Raw genomic sequence first — 19,724 nt, forward strand, 5'->3', positions numbered from 1 at the left:
CTCCCCTTCCCTTCTCAGACAAATTTCTTGAAAGAGTCATCTATACTCTACACTCGCTGTCTCTCCGTCAGACCGCTGCCATCTGGCTTCAGCCTGCCTGCTCTCCACAGCCAAATCGCCCATGCCTCTCTGAGACACAGCAGAAGCTCTTTGGGTCTATCTTGCATGCAGCATTGCTGCTAACAGCTCCCTCCTTCTGGGGCTCACACTCCCCATTTCCTCCTGCTCTCCTGTCAGCACTCCTTCACCTCCTTGGTGGCTGCTTTCCGCCATGCCTCCTTTCTATCATCTGTCATCACCCACCTCTTGCTACACAGGCCCTCCCCCTACCCCAAGAGAATTCATCTGCTCCCACAGCTTTGGCTTTTTACAGGCTGAAGAGGACTCCACATCTAAATCTCTACCCCATATCTCTCACTGGGGCTCCAGATCCTTATATCCTGCTGCCCACAGTACCTGGAAGAATCACAAGCACCTCCAACTCAGTATGTCCAAAACCGCTTGCCCTCTCCTGGCAGACCGGCACCTGCCTCCGTGTCCCTCATTCTAAAAATGGTACCAACGGCTACCAAGATGCCCATGCCGATCACACCTTAGTCATTTCCGACTCCTCCTCCTTCTCTCCCACACCCTCTGGACAGCCTCCAAGTTCTGCTGAGTCCATTACCCCAGACCCCCCTCTGGTTTGCCACCTCTCTTTGTGTCTACCTCCACTACTGTGGTCTCTTTTTGGTCACCTGAACTTCCTGCCTCAAGTCTTGCCACATTTTATTTTATCTAATCCTCTCATAGGCTGTTCCTGACATTAATGGTGTTCTTTGCCTGCTTCTCCATCTCCCGCAGGACTCTGAGTTTGGGTCTGGGCCCTGCCACATGCCTTCCCTTCTCCTCTACCCATGACTCCACCTCCCTGTGCTTCAGCCAACAGGACAACTTGAATTCCCTGAATGCACACCTCATTTTGCCTGGCTAACTCCTTGTCACCTTTCAGGCCTAAGAGCAGGTATCACCCTGTCAGAGCCTGATGCCTTCTCGGGGATCTAGAGCTGCCCCTCCCCATGGCACATTGCTGCAAGGCCCCAAAACTTCCGGACTGTGAGCTTTTTCAGAAAGAGCCTGCATCCTATCCGCTCACCCATCTGTGTCTCCCCACCCCCCTTTCTGACTAGCAGTGCCAGATAGCTAATAGGTATTTGGGTGAATCCCTCCCTCCCATGTGACTGTTTGTTTACTCGATTTGAACTCCTCCAGGGCAAAAATCTTGTCATTTCCATCTTTTCGCGGTATCTGGTATCCGCCTGGCTGCAGTGCCGCACAGACACTTACTGAGAGAGAAGGAGAGTGTGCCATGGACCCCACCCTTCTCTACAGTTTCCAGGAGTAGCTTAGAGTCTAACAAAACCTGTCTCACATTTTTCGGGTTCTAGTCATCATAACATTTACTAGTTCTCTTTCATTGAGCAAGCCCAGGGGTGAGCAGGGTACTTTCGGAATGCCGAGGCAAGTCTGCCTGAGAGAGTCTAGTGGAGAGCAGCATTGCTTCTCCCCACTTGAGGCTGCGTTTTGTAGCCTCAAGGCCAGTGAGGAGGGATCTTTGGGCTCAGGGTCCTGCAGGCTCCTAGAGGGAGTGAGACTGGTGGAGAGCCTCGGGCACAGCCGCCCCTAATTGCCTACCTCTCCTTCCCTGAGGACCTGCAGCCTTGGAGCCCGGGAGCAAGTTGGGGAGCCCAGGGAGGAGGACTGGGCAGCGAGGACAGTGAGCGGAGCCGCTCAGCCTGGAGCCTGCGGGCAGGGGGCGGGGGCGGCCGGGCGCCGGGCTCCCGCCCTCCACCCGCCCGCCGGGCCTCCCCGCCCCTCGCTGCGCTTATTAGCCCGGCCCGCGGCTGAGGCGCTCTCACTGCCCCTGCCGTCACTCAGCGCGTCCTCTCGCTCCATGGCGTTCCTCGTGCGGCTGGTGCCCCTCGCCCTGGCGTTGGCCCTGGGCCCCATCACCACCCTGGCGGGCCCCGCCAAGTCGCCCTACCAGCTGGTGCTGCAGCACAGCCGGCTCCGGGGCCGGCAGCACGGGTAAGCCGGCCGCCCACTGGGGTGGCGGAGGGACTGGCTCGGGGCGCCGAGGACAAAGCCCAAAGGAAATGCAGACAGCTGTGGGGCGCTCGCTTGAAGGGACCAGCCCTGCACGAGGCAGAGGGAAGGAGGCGGGGAACGACGGAGGGAAAGCCAGCAGCAGCGGACGCCTTGTAGAGGAAGCGGGTGGGAGAGCTGACTAGTGCCCCCAGACTCAGGCTTTCAGCATCCCCTCTCAACAGACAGGAGGAGGGAGGAGGTGGCACCCCTGCCCAGAATCACTTTGGGAAGTTGGCCAGGGCAGAGAGGAAGCCCACCTAGCAGTGCACACAGTCCAGCCAGGTCCTCTTCCACTGGGGCCACACAAGCTGGGGCCACACAAGCTGGGGCCACTCAAGGCCCCCAGAATCCTGCTCACTTGGCCAGGCCCTGCACCCACCACCTAGCACAAGACAGTGTTCTCCAGGCACAGCCAGACCCGTAAAGGCAGTGTGGGTCTCCTCCCCTGCCAGATGAACAGGAGAATTCTATGGCCTCACACACATTGTACAGATGGGGAAACTGAGTCCAGAGGGGACATACCACTTTTCCAAGGTCCTGCAGTAGACACTGGAGCTGGGATTGGAACCTCTCATAAAACAATAGCTGGGTTTATAAATTTGGGACAGTATCATTGCAGATATTCCTTTGAGACACTGAAGATGTGTTGGCTTTAGGAGACAAACCCAGGCAGAGGGTCTGACCTGGTAAAGACCTTGGCAAACCCAGGCAGAGATGGGCAGTGTTCCTACATCCCCAATTAAGCCATCCTGCTCACACATAGCCAGGCTTTGCCATAACTTTCCAGCCTACCTGGTTATACCAACTCCTTCACAACTAAGTAAAACTGTGTGTGGATAGAGTCGTTGTGTAGCTGCCCAAATGCCACTGGGTCCGGCATTCAAACCCAGGTAGTGCCCAGACCTCCACATGACTGGGAAGATCTCAGATCAAAAAAGTACTCAGATCAAAACTCACTGTTGGGGGTGATGATAGAATTGACTTCATAGCACTTTAGAAAGCCTTGGTTTCCACCCCAGCGGTTCTCTGTGGTTGCGGTTGCATCGTTATCCTGGTTCCCTCTGCCTCTAGCCTTGTGCACTTACTTGGCCTTTTAGGTTCCCCCGGGCTGCGGGGAGTGAGTCTGGCCTCTCCTCGGAGTGAAATCAAGCCAGGCCATGCCACAAACTCAGTATTCTCCTGGAAAGAGGAGAACACCTGGGATGTCCTGGGGTCTCTAGGGAAGTGGAAGTATCGCCTTTGACTTAGGCTGGTACGAAAGGGTGAGGGTGCAGGTGGAAAGACAAGGGGGATATGAAGCATAAAAGTCAAAATGTGAGCAACTGGCATTTTCGTTGTCTGCCCACCTCACCTTTGTCCTGTGCCTTTCTTGCAAATGAAACATGTTATTTTATGTATCTTCTGGGAGGTTTCTGTTCCCTCTGTGTCTTAGCCATGATGTCAGAAGATATTATGCCCTGCAGTACTGTCACCCTGGATGGTGTCTGTGCACACGACGGTGGAGCTTTGCTGCGAGTGTTGCTAGGGCTCCACCAAGAACCATCTCTATAGCAAACCTCTTTCTCTTCAGAACACAGAAGAGACATTAACCAGCCAGAAAACAGGATTTTTTTAAAATGTAAATTATGAATTTCAGATATTAGATCAACTTCCTCTCTACCCTACACACACACACACACACATTATAACATTGCTACAAGACATTACCACACACACACATACACACACCAATACCCCTGCAGGCTAATCTTCTTGATTAGCTTCTTGCAGTGCAATTGGAAAGCTCATTATGACCTCCGATGGGCAGAATGGTCTAAGAAGGCACGTGTGCATGCCCTCACCCTGTAAATTCTGGATGCGCAGACAGGCAAACTGTGACAGTATGGTTGCAGGTGTAATTGCATTGACGCTGATCTAACTGTCCCTGAAAATACTACAGGGCTGCCTGGCCTTGCACGTGGGTGTGGCACCCTATGCAAAATAGATAACCTTGTTCAAGCTCCAGCCCTTCGAAGTGCGTACTGACAAAAAGGGAAGGAAAATCTGTTCACCATTTTAAGGAACTGCAGTGTGATCCAAGATGTGAAGGAAGAAATAAGAGGGTGCTGTGCTTGTGTGAAGCCCTTTATTACACATCACCTCTTTTGCATCTATTGTTCATGTTCCCATTTTACAGATGGAGAAACTACAGCTTAGTGAGATGGAGTGACTTAGTCCAAACACAGAAAGCTGTCAGGAGAGTCGTGACTAAGATGTGGTCTCTTGACTCTCAGCTGTATCTGTGTTGCAATAGGGAAGGAAAAAATAATCCCGAAAGAGAACTAAAAATGCAATCCCCTTCTGAATATCAACAACCAAAACTGGACTGAATTTCCTGATGCACTTGATTTTCAAATCCAAGGTGAACAGCAGAGCTGCTATGCTTCCGTCAGGAGTTCCAGAAATGGGATAATCATTTTGATTAAACTTTGGCATAAATTTCCTATATTCACAGCCCACTCCCTCTCACCCTGCTGTGAGAGGGAGCGGGCCACAGTGACCCCCAGATTCTGCTCCTGTCTCAAAAGGCAGCTGCAGTGGAAACACACGCCACAGAGGAATGTTGGAGCCACATTCATAAGAGACTCGCTGACATTCGCCAAACGCCTACGGAAAGTTGCAGGGAATGTGACAATAATTGTTTCCTACTTGGTCAGATAGAAGAATTTCTGAAGTTATACACCTAGGACTGGAGTGTCGCCAGCAGGAGCTCTCCAGAGGTTACTTGGGGACTGCTGTAACCTGTGAATCCCAGACAGCAAACAGATAAACAAGGTGGATCTGTTAGAATCCTCTGGTTGCTGTGGACACTTGGCCAGACCCAGTTAGGACTAAGGAGATGGACTCTTCTCCCTGCCAGCTTGTGGTTTCATCCCAGCCTTAACTCCTCTGGCCCTCAGGTTCTTCCACCGACTCACTAGTATTTCCTCTGCTCCTTGGCCCATTCACCTTTGCTTAACGAACCACAAACTGGACAAGAGGTGACAGCCACAAAGTAGAAGAGATAGAGCTGAGATATAAAAGATCAGCCTGCTCTGTCGCCCAATAACCTGGCTCTGAGTATTTGAGAATTGACAAAGGTCTTATAGCCAATGCGATGGGAATGGCAGGTGAAGCTCTCACTTCAGTATCAGTGTCTTCCTGAAAAACACTGTGCACATCAAATGGTGGCTATTGTTTGCATTTTAAAGTTATAGAAGAATCGATATGAAAGAATGACGACAACTGAAGTTCTCTATGCACGGAGGTTGTGTGAAAGCCCTCAGTCTTTTCGCTTTGCTGTCTTCTGACTTGTGATTCAGTCGGATGAACTGCCTGCTGCCTGCTCAGGAGGACCCCCTTCCAGTTGTCACTACACAGCCACAGCTGCCTTCTTTTCTCAGAGTCTACTATTGAAGGTCCTGCTACCACATGGCCTGGGCACGCTTTGGGTCAGGACGTGGTACACTAGAATAAAATACACAAAAGCAGAAGCCCCTGGCTCTGGGGAAGAAGGCTTCTCATCAGAACCCGAGCATTTGCACTCAGCTTTTCCATAAGTTCCTGAGGATCCTTCTGAACTGGGTGGTCCTGGAAGCAGTATTTTCATTTAAGTTCATTCTGAGCTGTTCTTACACCTTAACCCGGTGCTAGTCCCCTGGCCCCATCTAGAATATCAAAGAAAGAATGAGACAGAGCACCTGCTGTCGAGGTTCCTTGGAGGGTAGTTTAAGATAGGAGACATCCGCACCCTGGTCAGTTTTAGGATTCTTTATGGGATCCTTGTTCAAGCGAGGGCTGTCTCCCAGGTCAGAGGCGGATAGAAAGTGTCACTCGGGGCACTGGGAGAAGGCTTTCTGAGGGAAGTGGGACTTGGGCTGAGGCCTAAGTATGAATGACTGAGTTCAGTGGGAGAGCATTTCCTACCCAGGTCCTGATGGCAGCTGGCCACGCCCTCTGGTTTCCAGTGGGGCACTCTGATCAGTTGTGTTTGGTAGCCAGGCAGCTGGCCTAGGGACACAGAGTATGTCTGCATGTGGAGCTGCCTGGGAGGTGCAGGGGCTAGGACATTGGCCTCCCCTCATGACGCATGTGCACTGGGATGACAGCTTAGAGCCTGTAGACATTTTGGCTCAGTGTGAGGTGGAGATGCAGAGACAGGCTGGGGACTTCTTACCAAGCTTCTTTGCTTAGTAAATGTACCACTTTTATTTAGCTAGTTTTCTCAATCTGTAACACACAATCTAAAACTTTTAAGATGCTTTTAGTTCCACTTACCAAATATTAGTGTCAAAGAAGGATATTTACATGAAGAAGTTAGATCTGTATGTGTGATATACTTTGACAGTTTTTAATTTGGGGAGGAATTTGCCGGGAGCTGATGGAAATCTAGGCCAGGAGGGCCAGCGTCTACCCCCTGGTACCAAGGCTGAGATGACAGTATCTTCTCCAGGTCTAGAACTTTCTAATGACCCAGGAGGGCCCACAGGATGTGCTGGCGGCCATCTTGCTCACACCGTGCTTTTGTTTTCAGCCCCAACGTGTGTGCTGTGCAGAAGCTCATCGGCACCAACAAGAAGTACTTCACCAACTGCAAGCAGTGGTACCAGAGGAAAATCTGTGGCAAATCCACGTGAGTATCTGTAACCACTGAAGCCCTCCAGCCTCTGAGGAGTCTGGGCTCCATGTATGGTGGCTGCAGCTATCCTCAGTCCTGGGCCAGCCTTCTGAAAGGTCAGGCTGCCTGGGAGCCACGAAGATGCATGTGCAAACATGTCAGGGAACCATGTGCTTGGGAGTGGCCATTTTAGTAAGCTGGCCAGTTTTACCTTTTTAAGGCTCCTGACAAGACTTGGATACAGTTTTAAGGACTGATTTGAGATTACAAGAAACATGAGATGTGTGTGTGTGTGTGTCTGTGTGTGTGTGTCTGTGTGTCTGTGTGTGTCTGCGTATCTGCCTGCTTCTTAATCCTCACTAAATGATACAAATATTATCATTATGGAGAAGCCACCAGCATGTGACTCTGGGAAAGGAAACCCACTGGTGAACTTATACGCCACTCCTGCTCTGCAGTCCTAAGATAAACACCCCAAAAGACTGAGAATACCAAGAAATACACACATAATGAGGCAGCATAACATATTAAGAACATAAACTCAGACTTCCTGATTCAAACCCTGGCTCTGCCACTTACCTGGGCAGGGTACTTCACCTTGGAACCCTCAATTATTACCTCATCTGTAAAATGAGAGTAACAATAAGACAACATTCTGGGATTGTCTTGAGGGTTGAATGAAATAATCATGTGAGAGGCTAATGTGTCTGGCACATAGTAAGTGCTCAGTAAATGCTACCTGCCATTACTATTACCCCTAGAACTTGTAAATCTAGGCCACACAAATAGAAATGAGTGTGCCAGTGGGGTGTGGACCAGTGTGGTTACAGTGGGGCTTGTTGGTGCCTCTGTCAGCACGCAGGGAGGTGGCATTCACCCCAACCTCGGGATGGAAACAGGGTGGCATACATGTTCTAACAGAATTCATTGGAAACCTAATCTGTTTTGGCGCCAATCAGCAACAAATCTCAAAGCTGGCTGTCTCCTACAGATAGGAAGACGTGCTATGCAAAACCTCCTGAGCCACTTGTGAGGGCCTGACCTTCCTCTTGTCTGCATGATAGGATTAGGAGACTCTAAGCTACTATCTTGAACACTTTCCCATGTTAGGATTTTTTAAACGTATTGCTTGCAACATTGCTATTGAGCAGACAGCTCCTCCAACTTCATAACTAACTGAAGGAAGAGAAAATGTTCTTTTCTTTACCGTGTACATGGAAAAAAAATATCCCAACTTGTGCCCCTGATTGTGTTAGGCAATTATCAATCCTAGTATGACTCAAGGGAAATTAGAGATCATGGCAGAGCCGGGGAGAGACCAACAGCTCCCTGGGAGACTGTCAAGGGCAGGTTCATGACAGCTGGCTCCCCACTTGACCAAACCCAGCTTCAAAGCTGAGGGTTAAGTGAGCTAAAAGGACACATACCTCCGGCTTCAGTGAACGAACACCCAGTGATAATTCTTGCTGCTGTGAACAAAAAGAGATTGGGCAAATTCTGAACCACATATCCTTCCATGGTGCTCATTAAAAAAAAATACTTTTAGTACTCTGATTTTTCCCATGTGCCTATATTGTCTACTCAAATAAACAGTTAATTACTTATCACCGAGCCGGGCTCCACATAATTGCTTTTTGGAAGGTGACCAAAGCACTCGTAACAAGCAAACAGCTCTTCCACATCTCAAAGCTCTGGGTTTCAAAGGGCTCTACCTTTTTGTTAGTTCCAGTTTCCCTAAAAATGGGACTTGCTTGTGATGTCAAGCTGGCAGTGGGGTGACACTCGCCATGGTATTTCAGGTGGCCCTATGTTGAGGCATTTGCCCGATGAGTTACCAGTAGGTTGATAACGTTCCTGGCAGTTCCCAGGCTGACACTGCTGTTGATGGTGAGTCGCCGTGGCTTATTGGCTCTTGTACCTGCATCTTTCTCCATCTAGGTGCCAGGACAAGGCACAGGCAGCACAGCAGTGTGTTGGCACAATGTCCTGATGACCCAGTCTTCCCCTCCGGGCAGGTTGGGCTCTGAGAGTGTGATGATTGTGATGCTGCTGGTGAGCCCCTCACACTGGTGCGCACAGGGCGTCCCAGGCACTGGGTAAAGGAATTGGGGGGTGAGGGTGGGAGTCAGGCAGAGCCCAGTGCCAGGTCCCAGCCATCGGCCTAGCTTTACAAAGCCAGAGGGGATGATACACACACACAACTTCTTAATGTGGCCATGGTTTTTGGCAGCTTCAAAAAGAGGAAATGAAGATAGAAAAACATGAGTTGATATAAAACTTCATGATCTAGGACAAGAGGGTCCCTTCCTAGAACATCACGTGCCTATCAGGAAGGTGGAGCTGACTTGGAAGAGGTCCAGAGAACTCAGGGAGGGAAAGGGGAAGCAGGGGAGCTCCTCTCTGTTGTCCCCAAGAAAGCTGAGAATGAGCAGCCTTGCAGTTCACTTGTGTACCCAAGTCCAAGACACATGCCAGAGCTGCCACTGACCCCCAGGAATTAAGTGCCATGGGTGGTCAAGAAGAGAAGGGGAGAGAGAGCTGTGCTGGCTGGAGTTGACGTCATCCTGGTGAAAATGGGTCCCTAGGTGCCCTTATTTGGGTGAGGACCAGACTGAGAAATGGGGAGCATGGTGGTGGTTGGAGCAAAGAAGACTGTCTCAGTGGGGAGCCAACTTGGGCAGTGGGAACTTTCTCAGCAAGACTCCAGGGGAAAGGCTGGAGCAAAAGTATACATTGGGATGAAAGGGAACTAAGTGTCAAGGGAAAGGGGGCAGCACAGGCCACCAAGGGGCCCAAGACCAAGGGGAATTTAAACTTGAAAGCAAACAAGTGAGCCTTTGCAGTGTCTGGTCACACAGAGACCCAAGAGCTGGAGCCACCTCTAACTAGAGGGGGTCATACTTAGCACTCCCCTCAGGGGACACTACATTGTCCTCTGACAATAGCTTTCCTGTATTTCCAAGAAGAGAAGAAATAGAATCTTTGGTACTATTTGTCAAGCCCGACATATGGATTTTATTACAAAAAGTGGTTACTAGTGGGCCCCTATTTAGTGACTTGAGTGAATTTTATTACTTGGAAATCCAAGTTAGCTTTTATTTCAGATCCTAAAAAGCACCAGAGTAATACAATAGCTAATCAAACAGAGAGTTATGAGGGAGACAGCATCCCACTCTGATTTCGGGTACCAGTCTGATCAGTAACCATAAAATTTTTATATGCAGCAGCTTGAGCAATGGTGCAGGAAATTGTGGTCAGGAAGCCTTGCTGCCTCTCGACAGGCCTCCTTTGTGCAAACCTCGGCAAGAGGGAGGCCTAGTTAACAGCCAAGTTGGAGCTGACATCTTGGGGCTGTAATAGCCTTTGCAGGAGCTCAGACATCATAAACGTGGCACCGGGAGACCAGCAGGATCTGGCAGGTTGGGGTGGCAGCTGTCCATTCCAAAAGTCTTGAAGTTGTTTCACAAGCAACACATTTCACAAGCGCAATAGCCCTTCTCTGGAGCCAAGATGAGCTGGCAGGGTATTCCCCTTTCTCTAGTAGCAAGCATTGCTTTGCCCAGGGGCTGAAAGAATACTTCTTCAGCACTGTATTAAAGCTTAGAAACTTGACTTTTACCAAAGCCAGCTGGTGTATGCTTGAGCTTTTCCGTCAGCCGACAGAGCTCTTTCCAGTAGATCTCATTCTGGCAGGGCAGCCAGGGACATGGCAGTGAAGCTGAGGAAGAGCCCTGTTTGTCCTCCCTTTCTTGTGTCCCACAACCTTGATGCCAAGACATCTAGGGAAGCTAGGCTGTCCCCAGACTCACACCAGCACCTCGTTCCCTGTTTCATATTCCCTGTGCACCAGCAAAGAGGTAGGACCCACGGATAATCTCCGAAATAGCTGAGATTTTACGTCCGCCCAACACCAGGGGTTCACCAAACCAAACACCTCTGTTAGGCAGGGCTTCCTGAAGGTTCTGTCTCATTCTGCAAACTCCTAGGAGGCAGCTTAGCCGACATGGAATTTTGTTCTGTTGAGTATTTCCATGAATCCATGTACCACTTTGGGTAAGGCCCTGTGGGAGGCGAAATAATGACCCCCGGAAGATGTCCACATCCTAATCCCTGAACCTGTGAACATGTTCCCTTACGAGGAAAAAGAGACCTTGCAGACATGATTAAGTTAAGGGTCTTGAGAAAGGGAGATTATCCTGGATTATCGGGTAAATCCAATGTAATCGTAAGGTTCCCTATAAGAAGGAGGCAGGAGGGTCACGGTCAGAGGAGATGTAACAATGAAAGCAAATTGGAGTGATGCCTCCACAAGCCAAGAAATTCAGGTAGCGTCTAGAAACTGGAAAAGATAGGTAATGAATTCTTCCCTAGAGCCTCTAGAAGGGATACATACAGCCTTCGATTTTAGCCCTGTAAGGCCAGTTTCTGACTCTAACATCCAGAGTTGTAAGATAATAAATTTGTGTTGTTTTAACCTACTAAATTTGTGATAATTTGTTATGGCGACAATGAGAAACTAATACAGGCCCTATCTATGGAGTTATATAGATGTATTATGAGGGATTTATTTATTACAATGTTATTTCATCAGTGGCCTCACATAGGACATTGCTTTCAATTAAGTTAACCTAATTTCAATTTTAAAGTTTATACTCAGAGTTTTTTAAGAATAAGCTCAACAACTGAGCCCTTGGTAAATACCAAGCATCTGTTAAGTGCTTTACTTATGTAAGCTCATTCAATTCTTACAATCACCCTATCAGATCAGTTTGATTATTAGCCAAGAAGGCCTCAGGGTCAGCAGAGGCCATTTGGCCCAGAGTCACCAAACTACTCCTGGTTGCTCCCCTGCAGTCTGGTGTCATTTTGATCTGCTACAAGGGGACTCGCCAACACCTCTACTGAGATGATGAAGGGCATGGGAACTGAAGAGACACAGTCAGCATCCAGAAACCCCTCAGATGCCCTCACACACTGCTCAGAAGCAGAATGCCACAGAAAAACATAACTACATTTCTGAAGACTCAGTCTCACTACTAACCAAGCTGTGCCCGGTGAATGGGGTAGTGGTGGGATCTTTGGGGGTGGGCACTAGGTTAAAACAAGCCTTTTTTCACCAGGAGCTCAAGATTTTTATTTTCTACCGGGAGGCTCAAGAAAGCTCAGCTCAATTTCGAAGGCCAGGAGTGCAGAAAATGAACCACTCCAGGCAGGCAGTCTGTGGGGCATGTTGAATGTCTAGACAGTATCGGGCTTTGTTTGTTCTGTGACTCCACTTGGAAATCATGATACACTGAACGGTTTACCTTCTGTCACAGGAAACCGGCTCTCAGGCTCCATTCCTTGCTCCACCTATGTCCAGGGTCTAGTTAATCTCTAGAGCATTTACAGCCACAAAAGCCAGCCAAAAGCATGAAGGATACTTGGGGGACAGTGATTGTTTTAATGTACTATATTAACTTCTTGGAAAATGATTAGGGGAGAGAAATACCAATACTTCTGCCTTTATCCGATCATCTGTAAAAATTTTGGAGGGGACCGGAGGAGGGCTTCCCAAATACCCCTATTCTTACACCTTGCATTGGCACTGTCTTTTTACTCTCCCCCCCGACCCCAAGTTAAATGCCCTTCTAAATTGGGTGGCTTCCTTCATTTTTTTCTTCAAATTGTTCTTCTGTCCAGGGAAGCTAGAACAAAAATATTGATGACTCTTAACCCTAGAAGATATGCTTTTTCTGACCTAAGGGTTTTACTTATTGGACTGTGTCAGGACAAGGAGAGCCAGGAGCCTTTAACTGGAACAGCTTCTGCTAATGAGATTCGATTCAGAGACCAACAGATCGGTCTTCTCTGCTCAGGTAGGCCCAGGAACTGTGGAGACATAGATGGGAGTTCCCTGTGGTCTCTACCCTTTGCTGTGTTCATCCGAGAAAGATGGCATCATGACTGCCCCAGCCCCGTCCCCCTAAAGCATGTGTGTTCTCCCCCAGGCCAGAGCCCAAGGAGAGTGGCGCACTAAGCTGAGAACAGGGACTGCTCATCCAGAAAGGTCTGGTCAAGAGGTGTCTCAATGGGCTGTCTTCCCAGTCTGCAGTTTCCAGCTGCCCTCTGCTTCTTTGGGACCATGCAGACTGGTTCTGAGGAGAGCTGGTATTGTTGGGACAGGGAACCTGCCAACATCTCAACCTATAGGGCTGCCAGGCTCAAGCTGAGAGGCATGGCTTACACCTGTGCACCTAGAGAGTGCCAGGGATGTCCCACTATGGGCAGAGGGAAGGCAGGAGAGGGAGCAGTCAGCGGGGTGATAGGTTTAGGAGAAGGCTTCCTGGCAGAGCACCAGGAAAAAGCCTTCAGCTAGGGAACTGAGCCCCTGCCAGGGGTAGTGTGCCACCCACTGGGAGACAGGGGTGCAGAGAGCCCACGCAGAGAGGCACAGTGAATGCTGACAAGGGTTAGCTCTCATCACATTGGAGAGAACACTTGTGTCCTCTCACTGTCAGACTTTCCACATCAGTCTGCTTTCCCGCTAATATGTGCATTGTCAAGAACAATGGGAATGGGATTGGACTCAGTGAAATTCGAGGAGCACCCTAGATCTGCCCCTACCCTGCCTGTGGTCTTAAGAAACCCCTTGGCCCTTCAGAGCCCTTGCAGCTTTCTGATTCCATCCTAAGTCTCATTCTCCACGCTGAATTTTCTGCTTAGCTCTGTCCTTTCTCCCCAGCCCCTCAGCCCTCCCATTTCTCCTGTGTCATTCTCACCCCTTCCCCCTGCCCCCGCCTTTCTCCACACACACACTTGGTTACAGGAACCAGTTCACACTTGGGGAGTCGGTTTTCTTTTGTCCCCAGTGAAATCCTGGTGAGGCCAGCTGAGCTGTTGAGCTCTCATGTGGCTCTTTTGGGGGTGGAACTCAGATGCTGACATCCTGGAAAAAGAGTCTTCCTCAGGTGAGTCACATGACTCAACACGGCCATCGTGGCTTGAGGCTCCAAGGCATGGAGTCTGTAGCATCCATGTATACGGGGGTCCCCAGAAATAAGGAAGGCTTTTAGAAGACTCATCTTGTAACTGTGCTTCTCCAATGCCATGGAATGTCACTCAGGCACTTTTGGAAAGAATCTAAGCTTTCGGGGAGTTGACCTGATCCCATTTCCCCTACCCTAGCCACAGAACCCTGGTATTTATCAGAGGAGGCCTAGGATCCCATGCACGGGCATCCCCTGGTACTGTGGGCTCAAGGCTTGGACCTCTCCCCAGAATTAGCTGGGAGAAGCTGGCAATCTACTTCTTTGAAAGAAATAATCTGGAAATAATCCCATTGACTAGAATTGCAAATGTGAGATTGGAAGGAAACTTAGAGATCATCTAGTTTAACTTCATCCCATTTTATAAATCAGGAAACTGAGGCTCAGAGAGAATGGGCTTTCAGGGTCACCCTGCTAGTTACTGATAGATCACATGCCAAGCCTCCTAATTCTAGTACAGTTTCTATTACACCGTGCTGCCTTTGAAAGGTTGTATATCAATCAAATCTTATTTTAGTTTCCGAAGATAAAATTGTAGGTTGGTCAAGTTGAGTCCTAAGACCACCAGCCCATTAACCTTTCTAAGTATAGGGATGAAAGGTTAAACAGGAAGGATGGGGAGCGGGCTGGAGCAAAGGGAGACAAGGAAGGCAGGAGGATGGAGAGAGCAGGGTGAAGAAGAATGTGCATGGCATGTCACTCAGCCATTTCCTAGGGGAACCTTTCTGGCCAGGTGATACAGGTGGCTCCCTGGCAGCCTGAGAATCCTAGCCTGGCTATCTCTGAAACACCACTTTGGATAACATGAACCAGGTTTCATCTTCTCATGACTCACCCCAGAGCTTCCCCAGGCGACTCCAGTGGAATTAATAAGAGCAGAATGTCCAGGCTCATTGAGAGCACCCTTCCTCTCCCCAAAGCCCGATTTCTTCTGGATCTGCCTCCTTGTCTTCTGGCGATGTCATCCAGCAGTCTGTGAGAGCCCCGGAGTGAGCAGTTCAGTGGTAAAACCCACTGCAGTCAAAGTCTGAATTCTCTCCTGTCCCAAAGAGCACATCCATGTATAAGAAAGGAAGGGGCAGGACATGGCTGTTTGCATCTAGCTACAGAGAAGGGCTGTGCTCACACTGCAGGTGCACAGTGGCCTGAGGCAGATCCTGGGGATTTGGTGTGAAGCGAGTCTTAAGTGTAGGCTTTAAGAACATTTACTTCCTTGCAATGATATTTGAAATTCTCAGTCTTGGGGCTTCTCCAGAATATTGGGTTAGTCGAAGCTGCGTTTCAGACCTCCAGAAGCGGATAAATGTTCCTCAGTGGACTGGTCTGAGTAAGAACAAGAGAAAGTTTTGTTCCTCTGTCAAATGATTTCAAAGTTTAAAACGATATAGTGCCAGTCTTGTTCCTCCAAATACAAAGAATCTTGCAAACTGGTGATATTGGTTGCCACCTGGAAGGAGGATGGAGTGGTTGAAGGGGTGGATAGTGAGCGCTTCACTCTACAATCCTCTGTATATTTTTGATTTAAACCCCCGTAAATGTTTTCATTGATTAAACTTTTGTTCTAATTTAAAGAAGTGGAAAACTTCTTTGTTTTTATTTTGATTTTAAAAGTTTTAAAGTTTGATTGCAAAGACTGAGAAAACCTTGATGATCCTATACACACTACCCTTCTTGGTTAATAAATGGGAGAGCTAGAAGGCCATGAGAGATTTAATCCCATGACTATCACACGGTGTGTACGTCCGTTTTACAGATGAAGAAACTGAGACCCAGAGAGGAGGTGGGACCGGCTGGAGAGGTCCCTTAGTTAGCGGCAGCCTCAGAGCTAAAACAGGTCCAAGGCTCTTTCTCCTCCTTCCTGCTGCCTCTCAGGAGTACCGACCACTGGGTCCCCATGAATTACGTTGCAGATAAATTCCCAGTATGTTTTCGAATCCCACTGTTGCATATACTGCCCCAGTCATCTGACTGGTTCCCAGTTGGATTGTTGTAGGTGATGGCAAGCACTGGGAACATTCTACAAAGCCGAGGAGGAGTGACAAGCTCTTTGCCAATGAAAGGCACAAATATGACTTAGTGAATAATCTCCCTTGCAAGCAATACATTTTACCTGCCATTTCCTTTGTCAATAGAGGCCATTCTTCCTGCAGAAGACGTATGGCATGTGATGGGGGAAGCTCTGCCTAACCCTACATATGTGTGTGTCTCATTGCAGAGTCATTAGCTACGAGTGCTGTCCTGGATATGAAAAGGTCCCGGGAGAGAAGGGCTGTCCCGCAGGTGAGTAGCCAGGCCTTGCCTGTTGGTGCGGGAGGAGGGCAGAGGTAGGAGAGAGGCACACCCAGGTAAAAGGCAGCAGAGTCTGAATGGAGGTCCAAAGGATAAGGCTGTGTGGACTTTCTCCCCATGTGCTCTATGGCCTTTCGGCCCCATATGAGGGCGAGAGGATGGAAGTTGGAAACTGAGTTTCCTGCACTGCTCCTTCCTGTTCAAGCCAACCCCCTTGCGGTGTGGGGGAACAGACTCCAGTTCTGACCTGCCTGTGCTCTTCTCACCAGGCATAGGCTCCTGGCCCTGTTGGCTCTGGCTGGGAGTGTTTCTAAACACAACCCACATTTCTGATCACCCTGCTAGGGAATGGATGGGATAGGCTTGGTCTCCAGCTGGGCTGGGAACACTAAGCCACCCCTGCCTCGCTTTGTCGAAACTCGGCCTATTGGAGTTCCATAGAAAACAGCAGCAGGCCGGCAGGCTCGCTCATGGTCAGCAAAGGGTGCCACGACGGGCCGTGTGGGACCAGACTGAGTGGCACCTGTGAATTTCATTAGCCCCCTAACTTTAGTTCCATACACCACCAGGAACTGTGCAGAGGAGGGGTTTTTTTCTAACTTTGAAATATTTGCAATTTTATTAGACAAGATATGAGACCGAGACATAAAAGGAAGTGGGTAATTTGCTTGGTGCCAAGGTCGTGAAGGGGGCCGCAGTTGGCGTGGGCTAGGCCATGGCGTTCCTCACTTAAGTGGAAGGACAGGTGGGAAATACAGAATGAGAAAGGAGAACAAACTCAGAAGGGGTGCTCAACCTCTGAGCCTTAGTTTCACGCCCCGTAAAATGAATGTGAAGCTCCCTGTGCGAGGGGAAGGCCCACCTAAGCTTCGGACTCCTTTTAGGAGATAACATTTTGTTACTCGTAAATACAAAGAATTGTAAAATTCTTTTATTCTAGGGAATTGATTTCAATAAATACATAGATCTGCAAGACTAGTTTATAATTAATGTACAGCTCTTTCAGGTGTACATTGCCTGTATTATCTAAATGTCTATGAACTAAAGCATTGCCCTGCTGTGGTTAAAATGATTAAAAATTACCAATTAGTTGAGTTCAGGTAGGGAAGCATTTGACCGAGTTGTTTTAAGAAGCATGTGACAGGCCTCAGGTTCCCCAATGGTAGGCCATCCGTGGGTCTTCCCACACACTTCTCCTGCAGGTGTGCCATCCTCTCTGCAGACCAGGGAGGGGGTGGTCTGGTGGGGGTAGGCCCCAAAGGCCCATGCTCCTGTGTCCTCTGCCCCTGCAGCCCTACCGCTCTCAAACCTTTACGAGACACTGGGAGTCGTTGGATCAACCACCACTCAGCTGTACACGGACCGAACAGAGAAGCTGAGGCCCGAGATGGAAGGGCCTGGAAGCTTTACCATCTTCGCCCCCAGCAATGAGGCCTGGGCTTCCTTGTCAGCTGTGAGATGACCTCCTTATGTTTAGGGGATTCTTATTGGGAACTGCCTTACTCCCCAGAGAGAAGGGCTGGTGGGCATGAGGATGAGACTATGGTGATTTCCCACCATTTTGCAAAACTTTTTCCCTTAACCCTCAGGTGAAGCCAGGGAACTTGAGCTAAAATATACCTCACCAAGTTGCTTCTAATGCCCCATCTGTCCAATTGGACACAGACAGACCTCAGTGCTTCCTGAAGAGGGGTCCTTGGCAGAATGGGGGCCTGGGGTCACGGGGGCCTTAGAAGCATCTCTGCCAGGGGAACAAGGACCTACCTCTTGAACGCAGCATCCTCAGCCCCTAACTGCCACACTGGCCTCCCTTCCAGGAAGTGCTGGACTCCCTGGTAAGCAACGTCAACATCGAGCTGCTCAACGCCCTTCGCTACCACATGGTGAACAGACGGGTCCTGACAGACGAGCTGAAGCATGGCATGGCCCTCACCTCCATGTACCAGAACTCGGACATCCAGATCCACCACTATCCCAATGGGGTAGGGATTCGCCCATTCCGTCGCGCTGCCCTGTACCTGCCCTGAGCCCACTCCCGGTCCACGCTTGGGGCTGCTCCCTGGGGTTTGGTCCCGCAGGTGAGATGAGCTGTAGGTAATCCTATGCCCCCTGCACCTGCTTCTCCTCGGGCCCTCGGGTCTCACAGCTTGTGGAACCCACATTCTGTGCTGTGTCTTCCCTGCCTGGGGCTTCGAGATGGTGCCTCCGATGTGTTAACTGCTCATCCCCGCTTCTTCTCCGGGCAGATCGTGACCGTCAACTGTGCCCGGCTGCTGAAAGCTGACCACCACGCGACCAATGGTGTGGTGCACCTCATCGATAAGGTCATCTCCACCATCACCAACAACATCCAGCAGATCATCGAGATCGAGGACACCTTCGAGACCCTTCGGGTGAGGAATTGCCCTGGGAGGAGGCCCAGCCTACACCGCCTCCCAACAGGGGCTCCTTTTGCTGAGGAGCAGAGGAGGTCTCCATGTACATGGGCATTTAGGGGGCATGGAGCAAGTTCCTCTAAATGCCCATAAACCTGGAGAATCTGCTGATCACACCCTCAGCCTGACCACAGGAAACATCATAATCCTGGCTGTGGAATTCCCACCACCTGTCTTCTCCTGTGTAAAGCTTTCCTTACCTTGGCCCCCCTGGAAAGTTCAGTGGTCTGTGGCCGCAGCAAGACAGGGTCCTTTGAGCCTGCGTGACGGGTTCCAGAGGTGGGAGGGCCCTTCCTCCAGATGGTGGTTCCCTTGTGTGGGGCTAGAATAGATGGCCTATCAGGCTGCATGATCTTCTCGACCGCACATTCCCACCATGGGACCCCTGCTCCAGCCATCCCCATGTTTCCTTAGAGCCCAGGCCAGCAGAGAAGCCACCGATGAGGACATGAGAGCTGAAATTTGACTTCTGGCCTGGCTTCTGACTGCCCTGGGCCCACAGATCACTGTTCCTCCCCCACTGCCCAGAAGACATTTGCCTTACAACCGGAGTAGTGAGCAGGCGTTCCTCTTAGCAACGGCTCCTCAGAGGAAGTGAACACAAGCTGCCCTGTCAGGGTTTTTGCCCTGATTCATGGAGGACTTCCTGACCACAAAGGACACCAAGTGGGAGTGGGGTAGCTCCTCCCCTGGAGATCTCCAACACAGAGACAAACACCCCCGGGCCAGGCGGACACTGAGGTGGCCTCAGGAAGTGGCTCTGGAGGGCCCCGGGGACCCTGCCATCTAAGCTTTTCCCCTGCTTTCCTCCTGGACCCATTCACAAGTCAGGGTTTGCGAGGGCATGATGTTCCCACGGAGTTGGTGGCACATCTTTCGATCCCCACCAAGTAACCTCCCTTACTGTTTAGGTTTGGCCAGTACTCCCTCCTTACGTCTTCCCCTTTGGCCCTCCCTAACGCCCACCCTTCCTTCCACAAACACATACTTATCAAGCACCTGCTACTTCTCAGGTGTTGTTCTATGTGCCAGGATTAGAATGGTGAACAGGACAGACACATTCTGTCCTCAGTGGCACGTATATTCTTTCTGGGGAGAAACAAGGTAGCCACAGATTGTGCTGAGCGTTGTGAAGTCAGTAAGTAAGTGGTGAGCAGAGGAGGCCAGTGGGCCCTGGATGGTCAGGGACAGTCTCTCTGGAAGAGGTGA

At 50.0% G+C, this 19,724-nt stretch overlaps 1 protein-coding gene across 2 annotated transcripts in view; it reads left to right on the forward strand.

Annotated features, from left to right (window-relative positions):
- Nucleotides 1-1,867: 1,867 nt before the first annotated feature.
- TGFBI (transforming growth factor beta induced) overlaps nucleotides 1,868-19,724 on the forward strand; it is a 32,280-nt gene continuing 14,423 nt past the window's right edge. The window contains exons 1-6 of one of the 2 annotated variants that reach the window (XM_039836082.1): nucleotides 1,868-2,067; nucleotides 6,680-6,778; nucleotides 16,007-16,071; nucleotides 17,373-17,533; nucleotides 17,898-18,062; nucleotides 18,327-18,473. In XM_039836082.1, coding sequence (XP_039692016.1) covers nucleotides 1,934-2,067; nucleotides 6,680-6,778; nucleotides 16,007-16,071; nucleotides 17,373-17,533; nucleotides 17,898-18,062; nucleotides 18,327-18,473 — 771 coding nt within the window. In that variant the 5' untranslated portion in view covers nucleotides 1,868-1,933. The remainder of the gene's footprint in view (nucleotides 2,068-6,679; nucleotides 6,779-16,006; nucleotides 16,072-17,372; nucleotides 17,534-17,897; nucleotides 18,063-18,326; nucleotides 18,474-19,724) is intronic. The other variant, XM_039836083.1, reaches the window with a different exon arrangement.

Source organism: Pteropus medius, unplaced genomic scaffold (genome assembly GCF_902729225.1).
Source record: "Pteropus medius unplaced genomic scaffold, Ma_sr-lr_union100, whole genome shotgun sequence".
In the NCBI taxonomy this organism is placed as follows: Eukaryota; Metazoa; Chordata; class Mammalia; order Chiroptera; family Pteropodidae; genus Pteropus; species Pteropus medius.